The following is an 18,033-nucleotide window of genomic DNA, read 5'->3' as shown; positions in this document are numbered from 1 at the left end:
CTTCAACTTCTTATCGAAAGGATTGCTTTTAAAAATTGTAAATTTTAAAATAATGCGGTATGAAAAGATTTTCGTTCGCGGACGGGACAGTAGTCAGAAGGTCCAAAATATACTAAACAACAAAATATTTTAGATACTCCTCAGTATTTGAAACCGAAAAGTGTTTTGAAATTGCGGACCCAGTGTGTTATATTGTAAATGATCGTTATATAGTTAATCTCTTAAGTGCATTAACTCTATGAGAATTTCTACTTCAAATGTAAAAACAAGTTTTTTACGTATTTAAATAATTAAATTGTTAAGAAACTGTATCAGTTTCTGGCAACGCTGTCTGTATTGATAATTTACGACAATCGCTATCGATAATGCACAATCGCCATTCACATGGGACGTTGTACACGTACACTCACACTCACACACGTACACGTACACACAATTTTGTCGTGATTTCATTATTTGTTTAAAATAATAGTGACAAATACAGTTTAAATGCATTGTTAAGTGCGTGCGCCGTTATGTCGAGTGTATTTGCTACGGTTGCGCTGCATTTTGCGCTCTAAGCGATCCAATTCGACGGCAACAAGCAAACAAAAAGACAACATTGTTCTGTTCGCATCGCGAGAGGGGAGAGAGAAGTTTTTTTTTATGCAAAACGAAGGAGTTTATTTATTGAATACGAAACGGAAAACATAATTGCAAAATGGAGCGGCGAGTCAAATTAAAAACAATTAATCCACACATCACATGCAAAATATGCGGCGGTTATTTCATCGATGCGACAACAGTGACCGAGTGTCTGCACACATGTGAGTTTTCGCCAATTGACAATTACTCCATTACCCCTCCCCCGCGCCATTGTCCCTGTAGCTGCAGCACCTGCTCTTGCACCGGTTGCCAGCAGATGCGAATGATGATGATATCTATGACATGTTCCAAAAGCAAACAGAATTTAGACGGTGACGTTTCTTTTGCCGGTGGAGTGCCCGCATTGCGTGGGAGTTGCTCTGATCTTAATCATATACGGTCACACAGTGCTCACGTTGAGGTTTCAGCGGCTTCCAGTAACTTTACAATGTCTTTCCAACGAGCTTTCCAAAGGATTGGGGAAGAGGAATCCGAAATTTCATATTTTATTTCAATTATAATCCCACAATATCTGAACTTTTTTAGTTTATTTACTAATCCTCTTAAAATAATAATGAATATATGATGTATTTTATTTAATAGTTTTAATAACATTTTAACATTTGGTATAATGAATTTCGAATTTACAGTTTGCAAGAGCTGTCTGGTCAAGCATCTGGAGGAGAAGAAAACATGCCCCACCTGCGACAACATCATACATCAGTCACACCCGCTGCAATACATCAGTTTCGATCGCACCATGCAGGACATTGTGTACAAATTGGTGCCGAAGCTGCAAGAGGGTATGTACTATAAATATTACATATTTATATGAAATGTATGATAATAATTTCGGGTACACTTTGCAGATGAATCACGTAGGGAGCGCGACTTTTACAAGAGCCGCAACATGCCGTGCCCGAAGGATATTACGCAAAACCATGAGGATGACAATGAGAAGGTGATGGAGGCGCATGCCGAATCCGATTTCCATCGCTTGGACGAACAGGTCAATGTGTGCCTCGAGTGCATAAGCAATAACTTTAAGAACCTGCAGCGACGTTTCATACGCTGCAGCTCGCAGGCGACGATCACGCATCTCAAGAAGCTCGTCGCCAAAAAGATACTCAACGGCATTGAAAAGTATCGTGAAGTGAGTGCAGCATTCATAATTAAATATGTTTAAATATTTATGTATTTAATTATGCAATTTAATTACAGATCGATATACTGTGTAATGAGGAGTTGTTGGGCAAGGATCACACACTGAAATTCGTCTATGTGACGCGTTGGCGTTTTCGAGATCCTCCATTACGTTTGCAGTTTCGTCCGCGTGTCGAGCTTTAACACAATAGTAGTTTCCGATATAGATATATAAATCTATCTATATATATATGTATGTCAGTCAGCGCGTCAAATGATCTATATATATATTTTTCTACACATATGTATAATTTATTGACAGATATATATATAAAAATATTTATATATGTGCGTGAGAATCTTAGCAGTTCCCCTCCCAGATAGTTTTGTAAGTCATCTCTATATGTATGTATGTGTAAATGTGCATGTATAAAGTCGTAATTATATATATATATAGTCGTTAAGTTTAACGTGATTAGCATACTCTTCGTGTGACTTTAGTTGCTGATATAATCAAACTTCCCTTGGCTTTTCGCCCTTTTTCCTTTTGCTAAAACAAAAAAAAAAACAAAAAAAAAAGAAAAGCAAAACACGAAACCGTTTAAGAAATGCAATATTTTTTGTACGTTTTTAGTTTCTTGTGTATTATTTATATATATATATATTTTATTTAATTAAAATGTACAAAACACACACGAATGTAAATAGCAGTTGAGTAAATAAATTTGTAATTATGTAAAATTTAAATGAAGATTCCTTTTTAAAATTTTATTGTGAGATCTTGTCGAATCCAGATTTATCTCAAAATCGGAGTAGATGGAAGTTTCAAGATTCAACAAAGTGTATTGCGGAAGAGTTGCAAAATGAAATGGTTTTCTTAAGTTATTTATTTTAATTAAAATATATAATATAATTTAAAATATAGCTTGTTAAATAACGTTCGGTAATCAAATTTACGCATTGAATTTCAACAATGAGACGTCGTGAATCATTTTCTTGAAAACCTTTTACAAAGATTTGCTATTATTTAAAATATTGATACTGTGTTTTCTATTTAAAATCTTCTGTTTTGGCTTCTAAACTCCAACATTAAGCAATGAGGTTCTTCCTTTTTTATGGTACATGTTTATGGTTATTCCTAAATCAACTCCTAGGCCAATCATCATCACTTTGACGCCCGCCTTGACCTTCTGTGAACCGAAAAAAGACTATTTGATTATGATGCATATAAAGATATTGTGTTCGCTTACAGTTTGGGTGCAGGATCGGTAACTTTGTGCTCATACTCGATGTGCCTCTTACGATAGTCGCTCCTATAAAAGGCCTCGGAACAATAAGGACATTCGTAGGGACATTCCCCGGTATGTATTCGCATATGCCGCGTTAAGTGTAGATTCTTGAAAAAGCCTTGATTGCATTCGGTGCACTGAAATGGTCGATCTGAAGTATCCGTAGTCCTCTTGCGAAACTTTTTTATCTCCTTTTTGGTTTTGACTGTTTTCTGCAGTTTCTCAATTGGTTTTCGTGTCACTTGTGCCACGGCCGCTTGTGCTTTACTCCGGATCTCTGCATGCCACCTAGGAAAAGGGAAGAAAGCGGCGGGTTAATAAATAAATAATAAAATTCCGGCCAATTCTAAGTTTCTTAAGCCAAACGCATTGTCAACAAATTTAAGGTCGCTCTTATCTTATTCAAGATACAGTTGCTTATACAGACAGAACACGGATATCGTGTTGAATACCAAAATTGCGGTTGTGGGATTCATACACTAAATTAAAATAACAAAAGTTTAATAGTTACTTCTTGTGCACTCGTAATATGGTGACATCAGCAAATGCTTTGCTGCACATGCCACATTTGTAAGGCTTTAAGGTAATCGCTTGGGTTGTTGTTTCCTTTTCCACTTCAAGCGGTTCCAGCTTGATTTCAATGATTTTACTTTCTTCACACACAATTTCTTCTTTGGCTTTCAATTGTTGCTCCTGCTGTTGCTGTAGTTGTTGTTCTTTTTGTTGCTGCTGCTCCTTAATTGCTATTAACTGTTTGTAGCTGGATTCGCATTTGTTTTTGAATCGCCAGGCATTTTGAGCGCCCAGCACGCAGCTGAGGCAAATGTGTTGCGGAAATGTATCGTCGAGCTTAACGTGACACACGGCGATCTCGTTGAGCATATCCGCCAGGCAGGGCTCCGGATTGGCCTGATCTACTTGCTCACGCTTGGCAAATATGTCCACTAGCGTAACTGTGCTGTTGAGACAAACCCGGCAAATATCCATGTTTGCAATATTTATGTTGAGCGTCGTTTGTTTTGCTTGGACTCTAGTGCTATCACAGTTTCAAGTGCGGCATATCGAGTGCAATTGCATCTATCGATAAATATCAAATGTAACTCTGACCATATAGCTGGAGGTGGCATGTCGATACGCTGGCGCTCTGCAATCGAATCGGTTATCGATTTAATGCATTTTAAAACAGGCAATGAAAATGAAAAGATTTGATTTATAAAAGAATAATTATTTATTTTCAACATTGTGAATAACATTCATAGATTATGTTTATTTGTTTATCGGTGTCTGTTTTTAAATGCTCAGGTATTTAATTGAAATTCAGGTGGTTTAACAGTTTTGATTTGTAATCGTTTCTTTCTGCTGATTCAATTTTTGAATTTGAAATACAATATTCGTTACTTGGAGTAGTCACAAGGCAACCCGTGAATTTTCGTTATACGTGTACACATTTATGGCACGCAAATTGAGTGCTAATCTGAGTTATGTAACCATAATAATAATATAGTAAAGTAAAGTTCTTTAATAATAAATGTGTCCAAAAGAATGCGGTGTGAAATTTGCATACTAAATATATGTGTTGTTTTTGTTTGTGTATCTTTACTTGTTGAAAATAGAATATATCATTCTAAAAAAACTCATCCGTACTTTGCGAGTACTTAATAATATTAATAATTAAGAATAGTTTACGCCTGGTGCAATCATGGTAAATTGGAATACAAATAGTAGAAGCTCATTTTTATAAATACATCATCGTCACATTACATAATATATAAGTAGAGTTTTTCATTTCAAACGATGTTTTCAATTTTTTTGGAAGATGGGAGAATTTGGGGTTTTGGTTTTGGCTTCATTGCGGAATGTTGATACATATAATAAGTATATATATATATATTGTGTATGAGGAGGTGCTGAAAGTGTGTAGTTAGAGGTCAGGTCTCTACATGTGTCTGGTGTTGCCAAAGTTGATGCCCGACTGAGTGGCGCCCTTGTTGGAGCCATACTGCAGAGAGATCACATTCTGGCCGGCACGCAGCTGCTCCTCGCTGAAGTTGCGCACATTCTTGTCCGCCTCCTTGGGACCAATCGATGGCTTATTGAAGTTGGATGCCTGCAAAATAAATACGTGGCATTAATAAAAGTTGAGTGAAATGATTACAGCATAATCATTTACCTTGCGGCCCAGCGACTGCAAGCAGATGACGACAGAGTTGAGATTCTGACGCTCCCAGAGATCGACGCTTTGGAATGTCTCCTGTGTGGGCACACCAAAGTTCTTGGCGCACTCGAGGAATGCCGAGATGTTCTCCATGCACTTGAAGGCCATTTTGCTCTCGTTGACCTTCTTGATGCAGCCCGGCTGCAGAGCATTGGCCAGCTTGCACAGGATCACGCCATCCTTGAGCACTTCAAAGAAATTGTCCGTATCACCGGATGTGTTAATGGGTTCTGCAGTCACGGCCTTGATCCATTCCAGCGACTCCTGAGCCAGCTCCTCGCTGTACTTTGAGTTGATCTGCAAGAAAAAAAGAAATTTTCATCAATTTATGTGATATATATTACTTTTTTTTTTTAACTGTTTTAGCACCTTTGATTGGTACATGTCTAAAGCGTACGATGCAATTTGCCCAGACTAAAGCCGAATCGCAACTGAAATCATGTCGGGCTCTATATATTCTTGTGTTATCTTGGAAAGAAATCGCTGATAACTCACGTATCGGTAATTGCCCATAAACATACACACCCATAGATAGAGTCGGCTAACAATTCACTCTTAGGTTGTATATTAATTTGGATGAGGATAAGATTGCAGTTTACCCCAGACAAACAGTTTTGCCGGGCCAAACAATAGAAATTCTTGCACATAAGAAACCCATAAAAATTGAGTGAATCTGTGGGAACCATGCATAAAAATTTCGAATTTTCCAATAAGCGAATTTCCAGGGAATGTTTCTATAATAAATTCCGAGTTTATTTTATTTAATTTAATTTTATTAAAACTAACTGTGCGGTTTCTTAAATGTATACTTTTATTCCCCTCATAAACAAATATCCCTATATACAATGTTTTATTTATGTGTGACTAGAAAAAGTCTATTTGTGTTCTTAAGAGTTCTTTATAAATCAAATAATAATAAAATTGTTCTAAGAAGCATGTGATTTTCACTCAATGTACCACATATGCGTACATAAAGTAGATATATATTTAAAAGAAGAAAGAAAGCTGCAATCGAGTGTGCTCGACTGTGAGATACCCGCTTCCCATTTTTAATAAAGCCAAAAATACTAAATTATACCGAAGGTTTTATTTGTTATATCGATATTGCTACCCATTTCAATAAAAAGAAAAACAAAAAAATACCGAAGACTATATTTGGTATATTGATATAGTTCCATTTCAATGAAACCAAAAAATATACCATATTTGACATATCGATAAGCCCAAAAAATACTAAATTATACCATGTGTTATATTTAGTATATCGATATGGCTACGCATTTCAGTAAAACTAACAAAAAATAAAAAATACTAAAATATACTGAAGACTATTTGGTATATCGATATAATACTACAATCAAAATACACCACAGAATACAAATTATACCAAAATGTCAGCCAAAGTAACTTAGACTAAATAAAAGTATTTCTTAAATAAATTCTTCGATAAAGAATATACATATATATAATACTTTTTAGTGAGACAGGCCCAAAGGTATAATGTTCTTCTATAATATGGGTAGCTGATATAAGAAAAAACAATTCCACACTCAGAATTGAGGAAGTAAAGCTCTGCTTTCCATCTTGTAACATGACTAATTGTCAATCCAAGATTTTAAGTTTCTCCAAATTGGTTTATCGCTTATCTTTCAGCTTAATTTTTCCCACAGCTGGGGTGGGTGAATTTTGGCAAAATATCGCCATAAATGGTCAACTTTTGGCTAGCTCGTTTGCCTGCAACTCTTTGCACACATAATCAATAACCATATTTGTTAATGTTGTTTGCTGATTTGTATTTTGCCCGCACCATATATGGCCTAAAGCAAAGCCGGCATTTGCTTAGGCGTCCTTCGCACCGCTTTTGGCTTGTAGACGACTAGACGAGGCCCACTTGTTGAGAATTATTGGAGTGGTCATTGAGAGACCCAGTTGAGAATAAACTTTGCTTTGCTTTGCTTTGCGTGATGTCTTCACATTTCGCTTTTGGCAGTTATTTGTTGTTTTTTAGTGGGGTTAAATCGCAGCACCGTTTAGCACCTAGTTATTAGTGTTATTTAATTGAATTGCTGTCGCTAAATGAATTTAGATTAACAATCATGCTCTCTCACGGTCTCGCTCTATCTATCTCTCTCTCTATCGCACTCCCTCTCGCCTGCTCACTCTATCAATGAACGTCGAGTTGACTGTGACAGCGACTCTATTAAAATGAATGATCTCAGAAACAAATGGAACGATTGTTTGTCGTCAATTGAGTGGTTTTTGCAAATTGTTTTGCTTTGTTCCTTATCGCAGCGCCCTAAAAGGCAAACAGGGTGAGGTAGCATTACGTACATAGGTTAATGCACCGTTATACATGGAGAGAAACAAATGGCGAAGCAATTTACTTAAAATATAGAGTAAAGATCGCGGTTCGAATTTCTGAATTGATGCCAAGCATTCTATAATTTAAATTGTTAATTAACGTTAATAAGGCTTTAATTTGGTATTAATAAAAACTCATTTAACATGTAAATTGATACTAATGGATATTTAAGGGATTAAATATCAAATACAAAACGAATGATGTGTGACAAATAATTGGATTATGTTTAGAAATTGACTCATTCTTTCAAATTTCAATATAAATACTTCCTTTAACTTCATATTAATGTAAGTTATAAAAACATATGTATAAGGAAATTCAATGAAATAAAAAATAGTATAATACATCAATCAAATGATTTATTTTTCGAAATGTATGAAAAGACGTCCATCATATTAATTAAGAGATTGACTTATTCTTTCAAATTTTATTATAGATAATTCCTAAAAGTTTATATTTATGTAAGTAACTTACAAAAAGGAATTAAATATTAATGCTATAAGAAATTCCATAAAGAAATTGACTCATTCTTTCAAATTTCAATATTAATAATTCCTTTAACTTCATAATTATGTAAGTAATAAATTTTAGGAAATGCAAAAAATAAAAAAAATACTAATAAACCAGTAAAATAATTTAATTTCGGAAAAGTATAATAAAAAGTTAATTATTTTAGTTAAGAAATTTACTTATTCTTTCAAATGTCATTATAAATATTTCATAAAACTTCATATCAATATAAGTAATTTCAAGAAATAAAAAAAGATATGTATATAATCAATAAAAAATAAATCAATTTTCGAAATACGTGATAAAAACTTCATTATTTTAATTTATTAAAATGAACAAAAATATATAATAATAAATAAAAATAAACATATTTTCAGAAATATTTGGTAAAAAGTTCATCATTTTAATTTAGTAAAGTGCACAATTAATTTTTGTAGGTACTTAATATTTTTCTCTGTGTACTCAATCTTACTTTCGCCATATCTTCGAGTTCACCTCTTTTAAGCGCAACGGTATTTGTGTTATCGATCAACTTTACGTGCTGTTGATGAGCTGATCAAGAAGCTGATATGCAGATATATCGCTCGTAAAAAATGCTAAACAGATTCGCATTTTATGTCTTTATCAAGAGTTTTATTGTTTTTGTTTTTGTTGTTTTACTTTGCGCATTCTTTTGTATGTTATGAGTTTGCACTGACGATGGTGTTCGCAATTATCGGCCGTGTTATCGATAATTAAAGCTCACCGTTTTTACAGTATTGCAATTAACCCAAACATTATCTTCACTTTTGCCAAGCACCCAAAAAACAGCACAAAAGAACGGTATTTAACAATCGCGGTCAGGTCATTAGATCCAAGATGAGCACACACAGAGAACGAGGTTAACCCCCTCAAAAGCAGAAATAACAGTGAGATTGAAAATCAAGACAATGGGAGAATGTGGCATGCGGGGTCAATTTATCATGTTTGAAGCGTTTTGAGAAGAATCGTAGATCAATTAATAAAGCACATTGTGTGATTGACATTCGTCTGAACCGAACGCGATGATCATCATAATTCTCTATCATAATTATGTTGATGGCAGATAAATTGACACCCTCGGGACATTCTGCATAAATTTTGATTAGAAATACACACTATTTTATTCGTTAGTTTCAGCACCAAAGACCGGCTATATTATGAATAAAATTATTCATGATCATAAATAACAAAAAACAGCCGTTAACTTACTAATGAATTCGGGCTATTTCTTACACATTTCTAGACACACTCAGTCACAGACATAACATAACATATGCATAAATATTTACAGATGTTTATGGTTTTGTGTGCTGTGACCAGACAATAAGCGAATTGGAATGCCAAGCTTGGAATTGGCAAGACATGGCTTACAATAACATATATATAGGAACAGAATATGAAAATAAACAATATGTTTGAATTAAAATCAAAAAATAGCAACGGTCAACAATTTGTAATACTCTATGTTCTCAAAGGGATATATAAATTTTGAGGAAAATAATGTAAAGATCATAATTTATAAATAGAACTTTGCGGAAATTAATGTAAAGATCATAATCGATTCTAGAACTTCAAGAAAAATAATGTAAAGATCATAAATGATTCTAGAAATTTGCGGAAATTTTGTAGAGATTATAATTGATTCTAGAACTTTGCGGAAATTTTGTAGAGATTATAATTGATTCTAGAAATTGGCGGAAAATAATGTAAAGATCATAATTGATTCCAGAATTACTTCACATAAATTCCTTTTATTGGATTGATAGCTTGAGGCGTTTGGAAACGTATCAAAGTTGAAAAAGTGCGATGAAATAAAGCTAATTTCATATAAGTATTTGATATAGTTTCTAAATATTTGATATAGTCTCTGAGATCTACAGAACTATATTGCAAGACAGTTGAATAAACGCTTCTTCGATATTCAACATAAAAAGTTTAACATCGCCAAACAACATCTTTAACATTACTTTTGAAACATCATCTATTTATGTCTGACCCAAAAAATTACTTATTATACACGATCATCCCACACGATCACATCTATAAAGTATCATTGAAGTTTTCTTACATAAAAAATACCATCTTATACATCACACGATCACATCTATAGAGTATTTGAAATTCATTGAAGCTTTCTTACATAAAGAATGTATATTTTTTTTATAGTGTTTCTTATGAACAAATATTTTTAGCGCTGTTTTAATGAGTCAGCAGAGTGCTCTGAGCTCAGTCAAAGCAGCATTTCATTTTTATAGAGTTTCGCTATGAGGTCGCCGACGAAATTCGACGACTGTACCCAGTACATATGTACTCTATACACATATGTATGTATAGAAGTTTGTGACTGAAAAGTACAGTAAATAATTGAATACATACAAAAGCCTCAAGAGTAAACGCGATCTATATACAAACACAGAAAACGTTCTGGAACGTGTTTGCCTTATCGAAGAGAACGCAAAATAATAATACAAAAATACAATGAGTGAAGGAGAGGGGGAAAATAATGTGCACGACGGGTGGGAGGATGTGAGAGGGTGAGGGAAACGCTTATCAACGCAGCGCCGCGTTCTCAAAGCTCTCCAAAAAAAAATGTCATCAACATTATCAAGTGGCCTAGCACTTGTGCTCAATATGGACTGACTTTTGGCGTGTACCGTTAAACGCTAGCCTAAAATGGCGCATGCGGAACAGCTGGAAATGAAACACTGACACTGACATTGGTCACTGGTCACTGGTCACTGGTCACTGAGCAACATTGAGCACTGGGCACTGGGTCTGTGGGTCAGATGATAAATGAAGCGCGATTATTACGCGCAATTACAGCGAGCGTGACAACGTCAAAAAGCCCAGCAGGAGACCAAAAACTAAAAAAAAGTGTAATTAGTTTTCAAGTACTTTTCATTTTTTGATGGAGTTTTCAGATAGTTGACAACTAACAACTAGAGTGGTTAAAATGTTCAACTCTGGGTGTTTTCTTGGCCCGCACGCAATACGCATTAGCCAAGTAAAAAAACAAAGGGGGACAAGCCAAGCCTATGGAAATAGAGTCAGGCAAACTTCATTAGCTTTTAGTGAAATTAAAAAAAAAAATGCCACTCTGTCAAAGCTTCTTCCAACGGATTTCCTTGCTGCGGGCAAGACACACATCATCATCACATCACAACGCCCACATATCATATTCAGGTAGAAAGTGAAATCGCCCTCAAGGAGCATGCAAAAAAAAAAAACGAAAAAATCTAACAAAATGCTGACGCAAGTTTCCGGTTGCACAGTTTGAACATATTTACGAGCATGTACGATCCATGTTATGTGTGTTTTGTCAGTTGTTTATTACTCATCTCTTATTTCCATTCAATATATGAAAGAAGTGACAGGCAAAGCATTATTCGAATTCAAGTCGCAACGGATCATTGCGTAATAAGCAATTTGTAGGATGCCAAAAAACTAAAAAAAACGATCAACAGATGACGATGACGATCACATCGATGGTGATGATGATGATGATGTCATTTGCCGGCTTGCTCGGTTTGTGAATTTTTGTGAACTTTGGCAATAATTCACAAACGCAACTAGCAAATGATTAGTTAACATCTTAAAGCTTGACTCATGTACTGTGAATTCAGTGTGTGGTTAATTTTTTAGCAATGCCGCGAAGAACAAACAATACCAAGTAAACTAAACTTGTTCAAGTTTATAAAGACATCAAAATTATGTTTAATTGTTAATCTTTACTAGAAGCGTTTCTCTTTTGTTTTTGGTTGCGGGATTTTCCATTGAGAAATTTTTATTTTGAATTTCAAACAGTTTGAAAAAACTCAAACAAAATTTCGAGACTATAGATTTTTTAGACTTTACAACAAATAATAAATACTTGTTGATCTTTACTTCCAAAGTTTCTCTCTTGTTTTTGGTTGCGGGATTTTTCATTGAGAAATTTTTATTTTGAATTTCAAAAAGTTTGAAAAAACTCAAACAAAATTTCGAGACTATAGATTTTTTAGACTTTACAACAAATAATAAATACTTGTTGATCTTTACTTCCAAAGTTTCTCTCTTGTTTTTGGTTGCGGGATTTTCCATTGAGAAATTTTTGGGGGTTAAAAGAAAGCTAAATATTGAAATACAATTTCAAGACCATAGATTTTATAGATTTTACGTTTTGCTTTGAAGCATTTCTCTATTGTTTTGTTGCGGTATTTTCTATTGAGGACTTTTTTGTTTAAATTGTTAAGAAGTTTCAATAAAACTAAATACTGAAACAAAATTTTAAGACTATAGATTTTCTAGATTTTACATCAAATTATATTTAATTGATAATCTTTACTTCAAGAGTTTCTCTAGTCTTTTTTTTAAGTGGTATTTTATATTAATTAATTTTGATTTTGAATTTCAAGACTATAGATTTTCTAGACTTTACATAAAAAAATAAATAATTGTTGATCTTTACTTCCGAAGTTTCTCTATTGTTTTTGGTTGCGGTAATTTCCATTGAGGAATTTTTTTGTTCAAATTTTTAAGAAGTTTGAATATTACTAAATACTGTAGGTTTCTGTAGAATTGTTTGAGCGGTATTTTCCATTGAGGAATTTTTTGCTAAATAATGAATCAAAATTTGATGACTATCGATTTTCAAGATTTTACATCAAATAATGTATAATTGTTAATCTTTACTTCATAAGTTTCTGTAGTCTTTTTTTGAGCGGTATTTTCTGAATACTAAAACAAAATTTCAAAAGTACAGTCAAACTAATGCTCTCAAAACGTAATTTAGTAATTAAAGCGCTCAGTTGATCATTCCTTTCATCGAGTGATCACTGTACTCGAAAGCAACGCTTTAAAACTTATCGGAAATCTGTCAGTTTGTTGCGATTATTCATTTCGATTTTTTCGGTTTCGCTTTCTTTTCGATGTGTCATGTCCGTGTCTCGAGTCCCTCAATGCTTTGCCGCCCCCCTCTTCCCACAATCGCAGTGTCGATGGCAATTGCGAAGCTCTTGAGCTGACCGATATTTGGTTAAAAAGCCACAGAAAAAACAATCACTCAAGCTTGGAATACCGCAAAATAAACGTAACGCGTAAACGAGGTCAATTATGTGACTGTTTTTCGCTATTTTTATGTTTTTTGTAGTGTCCCCCACTGTTGTCTTTTCTGTTTTGTTTTGATAAATGTAAACAGTGCAAAACATGCACAAATCGAATGAGAGACAGAGAGAGACCTCTTTCAACAAAAGGGCTACAGTGATTACCCGGAAATGAAAATCGTAATCGCAAGACTTTCGAAAAATTGCAGAAACGAAATTTCTGGCAAATTTTCAAGATATGTACAGAAATAGTCGATTATTTGCTAAGATCGAACTATGTAAAATCTATCTAATCAACGTACAATAATATGGAGGAAACATTTTTTTCAAAACTTTGATGATGATTTGTCAAGATTTATAACAAAATAATCCAAACTCTGCTAAAGTCGTACTATATTAAGTCTGTCTACCAAATTTACAAAAAAATTTCGAAAATCGAGTAATAATCTTTTGATAAGTTTTCAAGATCTATAACAATATAATCTAATATTTGGTAAAGTCGACTCGATCTACAAAATAAAGTGTCTCTACCTAATCTTTGAAATTTAGTTATGCTCCGTAAAAATCTATACGAAATCTGTCTACAAAAATGTTTGAATATCTTTGAAGTCAAAATCTTTTAATACTTTCGAAGATCTATAAAAATATAATCTAATATTTGGTAAAGTGGAATCTTTCTACCAAATTAAGTGTCTCTACCTAATCTTTGCAATCTACTTACATATGTAGTTATGCTCCGTAAAAAATAAATAATAAACCTTGTAGACGCGTCTATTGATAAGGAAAGTACAAATTCCGTTAGGCGAGCGAGAATAGTATATGACTTGAGTTCCATTATTAGAAATGAGAACTCTGCTTTTGGCATTCGTGTAAAGTTTCACCGGAAATCCAAACAACATTTAGATTTATGATTATGATATGTGTGTATGTTGCCCATCACTTTTTATGGCTTATCTGAAAATGTCTATACGACGGCTAACCAAAAAATGAAAAAAAAGTACTAACCACACACACACACACTTACATTAATTGCGTGTGTAGTTGTAAGCGAGCGACAAGTTCCATTTAGACAACTGATACCAATGGGTAACTTGCTGCGGATGTATTAATGTGACCATATCTAGCAAATGTGTGCGTATGTGTGTGAGTGTCTAACCGTGATTACTATGTATATATCTAGGTATATATATATGTACCTGCCCATGGGTGCTAACGTTTGTATGGCTACTCATACATGAAGAACGGACAATAGACAACAAGAGAACCGACTAATTAATGAAACTTGCTTCAAGAGCAGGGCTGCAAACGGGGAGGAGAGGGGACAAAAAGCAAAAGGGTTGCCTAGCTGTCTTTTGGGGGAAGGGGGACGACGACGAAGACGAAGGAACAGGCGCCTTCAATAGTAGTGTTAGTTGCTCGATTTTTTGCTGAACATTGAAATTTGAGTCGTTGCCATAAAAGTACACAAAATAACTGGCAAGCGACTCAGCACTTAACCACATATTCTTACACACACACATACATACATACGCTTGCGCATACACCTCAACAGTTAAATGGACAAACAATTTTGAAAAGTTGATTCAGCGGCATGTTGTTTTTGTTTGCACACTCACACACACATACACATACCCAACTCAAGTTGCTTTAAAGTGCGGTGCGCATGTGTGTGAGTGCGTCAAAGGTGCTATCGCTACGTGGGGCGCTTTTTACTTTTTTTTTTTGGTTGTTGTTGCTTGTACATTTTGGTAACTAATGAAGAAGAAGCAGAAGACGAGCAGCTGGCAGGCGGCAGCCAGAAAATGACATCATCAGCTTTATCCTCTGTCTCTGTCTCAAAAGCTCGTTGGCTCCTGCGAAGCCATTGATCGTGCGCCCCAAGCGGTGAGGTGAAGCAACTGGCAGTTTGCCGACGGCAAAAAGGGTGGCAACGCAGTCGCTGCTGTAACTGTAGACACACATTGCCTTTTGTTTTTGTAGTTGTGTTGTCCATTGGTAAACTGCACTTAATCTCCCCTGCCTCAAGCCCCATTTTCCCCCCACTCCCCCTTAGCTAAGCATATACAATTTCAATTTCACTCACGTCGCATTGCCACACACACACAGGGATAGGGCATTACATAATTGCCTCAAAGGGGAAGCAATAAATAGCTGCAAGCCCAATGCAGTAGATATATTATACGTATGCAGTATGTAAGCATGTAAATTGTTGTAAATAAGCGTTACTAATGTTGTCGAATTAGCATCAGCAACAATAAGGGAAGCTCACCCTGCGATCCTCTCTTGCGCCCATCATTTAAATTAAGAGTTGCATAGCAACTAGCAATCAGTCGCTTCAAGAAATTTAAGCTCAATCATACACAAACGCACACACTCTCACACAGACATTACGCATGCATTGTTAAGATACACGCACACACACACATACTTTAAGATGACTTATCGGCAACGCGCATTATTCGCCAATTCGGAATGAGGTCATTCCTAAGACCATTTTTAGTCTGGCTAAACTCGGTTTCAAATGCCCAAATAAAGTCAAAATGCAGCCTCGCACACACACTAGAGCTCAATACGTTTTTTTTTTGGCAAAAACAAAATTTGTTTGTGCTCTTGATGTTGTATTGTTGTTGTTTACCTTACGCTGCGCTTCGGCCGCAAAGCCACTCTTTGGAGCACGATTCGAAGACATGTTAATATTTGTTGTTGTTGTTGTGGTTTGAAGTTGCTGGATTTTGGGCTGGAAACGGGTTTGCAGGGCGCGTTTTTACTTGGTCCGAAAACTTATCGTTGCACTCTGGCCAATGGAATGTTTATCACAATTTGGGAATATGTTATTCGACACGCAAGCGAGGAAAACACGTCCGTACACAGCAAAAGTTAAAAGCGCTTTGAGCGTAGCAGTTAAACATGCAGACCAAGAAAACTTCACTCACACACACTAACAGCAAATGTTAACGGCTCGAGCGGCCGCGAGAGAGCGCATGATTAACAGTGAGAGTGTAAGTTCTATTCTCCGCATTTGAAATCGTTTAACATGAGCTGCTCTCAAAAGCTCAAAGCTCAAGCTCAGCTGCTGTTGCTGATGATGTCATAATGTGTGCTGTGCACATTGTTATTCCTTTGCTTGGCAATGAAAGTGAGTGAACTGATATGAAGCTTCAGCTCAGCTGCTGCTGCCGACGCTGTTTATTAGTAATGAAACATGCCTTATCCTAAACACAACATTCCAAGCATGACCTTGACAAATCAAAAGAGTAACATAAAACAGCAAAAAAAAAAATTGAAATAAAGATATTGCTGGGCTTTTGTTTTAGTTGCCTTGAGAATTAGTTACATTTTATTCACATAAATATATATTGTATATGTTATGCAATTGTTGTTTTTCGTTTTAGATAAGAAGAGAATTTCATTAGTGTTACAGTGTGTCGTATGTATGTATGTGTGTGTGTTTTATTGTGTTCTAAATAAATAGAGGGAATTGCTTTTATATTTTGTTTGTTGTTGCTTTGTGTGATACATACATATATAATTGTTATATTAAATATACATAGCTCTAAGGTAATTTTATCCATAATTGTTTATGTTTTTTTTCTGTTTTCATCATTTCACTGCAGCAAGACAATTGTTGAATTAATTAAACGTTTATATCATTATTTGTCTTTTGATTATATCGCCATTAATTTTTTTGTTTGTTTTGTTTTAACATAGGAAAAGCATTTTTCATTTAACTAGACAAAGTATGTTTTTCATTTATTTTTTTTTTTTTAGTATTTTGATTATACTAAAGATTAACGGGTTGTTTTATAAAGGGATCTCAATAGGGAATTTCCCCATTTCTTCACTTTGCTCTCATGCATGTTTAAGGCCCTCGCGCTCAAGTACTTGTTGATCAGAGTGTGTGTGTGTGTGTATTATATAGACTATTGAATTTGTGTATTTTGTATAAAGATTTATGTTTTTACAATTGGGGGGAAGATTGTGGGGGGTGGGGGCAAAAATTGCATGCTAAATAATTTGCTAGTTGTAATTAAAAAATAATCATAATTTATTTTGCACATGGATAAATACAAATTACAATTATAGATTTGATGTATATATAAAAAAGTATGTTTACCAAAAAAGTAAATTGACGCAAAAATAATATACACAGAGAGAGAGACAGTGAGTTTTTTTTTTGTTGTTGGGAGAAGGGGGAGACGCTACTAATATTATTAAAAAAAGACATAAGCATAATCAGAATTGACAAAGACTCCTGCAAGGCGCAGATCCTACGTATATATATCTATATATATTTATGTATAATGTGTGTGTGTGTGTATGTGTGTGTATAAGCACTGATATCTGATATCTGTGATTATGCTATATATATATAGTATAATAGTTACATTCTCTCCGAATCGCATTGGACATAGGACAGTATCAGCAAATAATTTCAAATAATTCTTTTTCTTTTTTGTTTTTTTTTTTTTTGTTTCTAATAAATAATACCTCACGATTCGTTGGCTCAACGGTTTTGTTTTGTTTTTCGTTTTTAACTTAACTTATAAAACAACTGTGCAAAAAATTGGGCAATAAACTCTCTCTTAGGGGCGAGCGTGGAGCGTGGGCGTGGCTGGCTGTAGAATATTGCATAAGCGGATATTTGTAATATTGCATATCGCGACGGCGTCTTCATGATCATGATCACTAGCAGAGTTGTTTTTATGTATCTTTCTGCTGTTGTTGTTTTTGTTTTTCTTTGTTTTTTTGAAGGGTATTATAATTCAGTTTTTCATTACTATTCTCTAT

At 34.7% G+C, this 18,033-nt stretch overlaps 3 protein-coding genes across 4 annotated transcripts; 1 reads left to right on the top strand and 2 right to left on the bottom strand.

Annotated features, from left to right (window-relative positions):
- Positions 1-412: 412 nt before the first annotated feature.
- On the top strand, positions 413-2,383 carry LOC117571841 (polycomb group RING finger protein 3). Its single transcript, XM_034254229.2, has 4 exons — positions 413-806; positions 1,275-1,427; positions 1,494-1,777; positions 1,846-2,383. Exons 1-4 carry the CDS (start codon positions 701-703, stop codon positions 1,969-1,971), a joined length of 669 nt encoding a protein of 222 aa, XP_034110120.1. The 5' UTR covers positions 413-700; the 3' UTR covers positions 1,972-2,383.
- A 150-nt stretch (positions 2,384-2,533) lies between these two features.
- On the bottom strand, positions 2,534-4,169 carry LOC117571839 (zinc finger protein 570-like). Its single transcript, XM_034254227.2, has 3 exons — positions 3,568-4,169; positions 3,018-3,344; positions 2,534-2,957 (listed from the first exon to the last, which is right to left on the bottom strand). The coding sequence occupies exons 1-3, from the start codon at positions 4,041-4,043 to the stop codon at positions 2,933-2,935; spliced, it is 828 nt and encodes a 275-aa protein (XP_034110118.1). The 5' UTR covers positions 4,044-4,169; the 3' UTR covers positions 2,534-2,932.
- A 461-nt stretch (positions 4,170-4,630) lies between these two features.
- Positions 4,631-16,130, bottom strand: LOC117571843 (myophilin). Of its 2 annotated transcripts, none has more exons than XM_034254231.2 (3): positions 15,881-16,130; positions 5,227-5,568; positions 4,631-5,163 (listed from the first exon to the last, which is right to left on the bottom strand). In XM_034254231.2, the coding sequence occupies exons 1-3, from the start codon at positions 15,932-15,934 to the stop codon at positions 4,993-4,995; spliced, it is 567 nt and encodes a 188-aa protein (XP_034110122.1). In that variant the 5' UTR covers positions 15,935-16,130; the 3' UTR covers positions 4,631-4,992. The 2 variants fall into 2 exon arrangements, with proteins under 2 accessions (XP_034110122.1, XP_034110123.1); XM_034254232.2 differs by lacking the exon at positions 15,881-16,130 and adding an exon at positions 5,641-5,670.
- Positions 16,131-18,033: the final 1,903 nt, after the last annotated feature.

Source organism: Drosophila albomicans, chromosome 3, assembly GCF_009650485.2.
Source record: "Drosophila albomicans strain 15112-1751.03 chromosome 3, ASM965048v2, whole genome shotgun sequence".
Lineage (NCBI taxonomy): Eukaryota > Metazoa > Arthropoda > Insecta > Diptera > Drosophilidae > Drosophila > Drosophila albomicans.
This window is presented reverse-complemented; position numbering and strand designations above follow the sequence as displayed.

Excerpts from the sequence above, each read along its gene's own strand:
- LOC117571841 (XM_034254229.2), top strand. The coding sequence starts at position 701 with ATGGAGCGGCGAGTCAAATTAAAAACAATTAATCCACACATCACATGC. Across the intron at positions 807-1,274 it reads GACCGAGTGTCTGCACACAT|TTTGCAAGAGCTGTCTGGTC; the intron begins GTGAGTTTTCGC and ends TCGAATTTACAG. Across the intron at positions 1,428-1,493 it reads GGTGCCGAAGCTGCAAGAGG|ATGAATCACGTAGGGAGCGC; the intron begins GTATGTACTATA and ends TACACTTTGCAG.
- LOC117571839 (XM_034254227.2), bottom strand. The coding sequence starts at position 4,043 with ATGGATATTTGCCGGGTTTGTCTCAACAGCACAGTTACGCTAGTGGAC. Across the intron at positions 3,345-3,567 it reads ATATTACGAGTGCACAAGAA|GTGGCATGCAGAGATCCGGA; the intron begins GTAACTATTAAA and ends CCCTTTTCCTAG. Across the intron at positions 2,958-3,017 it reads ACCGATCCTGCACCCAAACT|AAGGTCAAGGCGGGCGTCAA; the intron begins GTAAGCGAACAC and ends TTCGGTTCACAG.
- LOC117571843 (XM_034254231.2), bottom strand. The coding sequence starts at position 15,934 with ATGTCTTCGAATCGTGCTCCAAAGAGTGGCTTTGCGGCCGAAGCGCAG. Across the intron at positions 5,569-15,880 it reads CGGCCGAAGCGCAGCGTAAG|ATCAACTCAAAGTACAGCGA; the intron begins GTAAACAACAAC and ends TTTTTCTTGCAG. Across the intron at positions 5,164-5,226 it reads TGCAGTCGCTGGGCCGCAAG|GCATCCAACTTCAATAAGCC; the intron begins GTAAATGATTAT and ends TTTATTTTGCAG.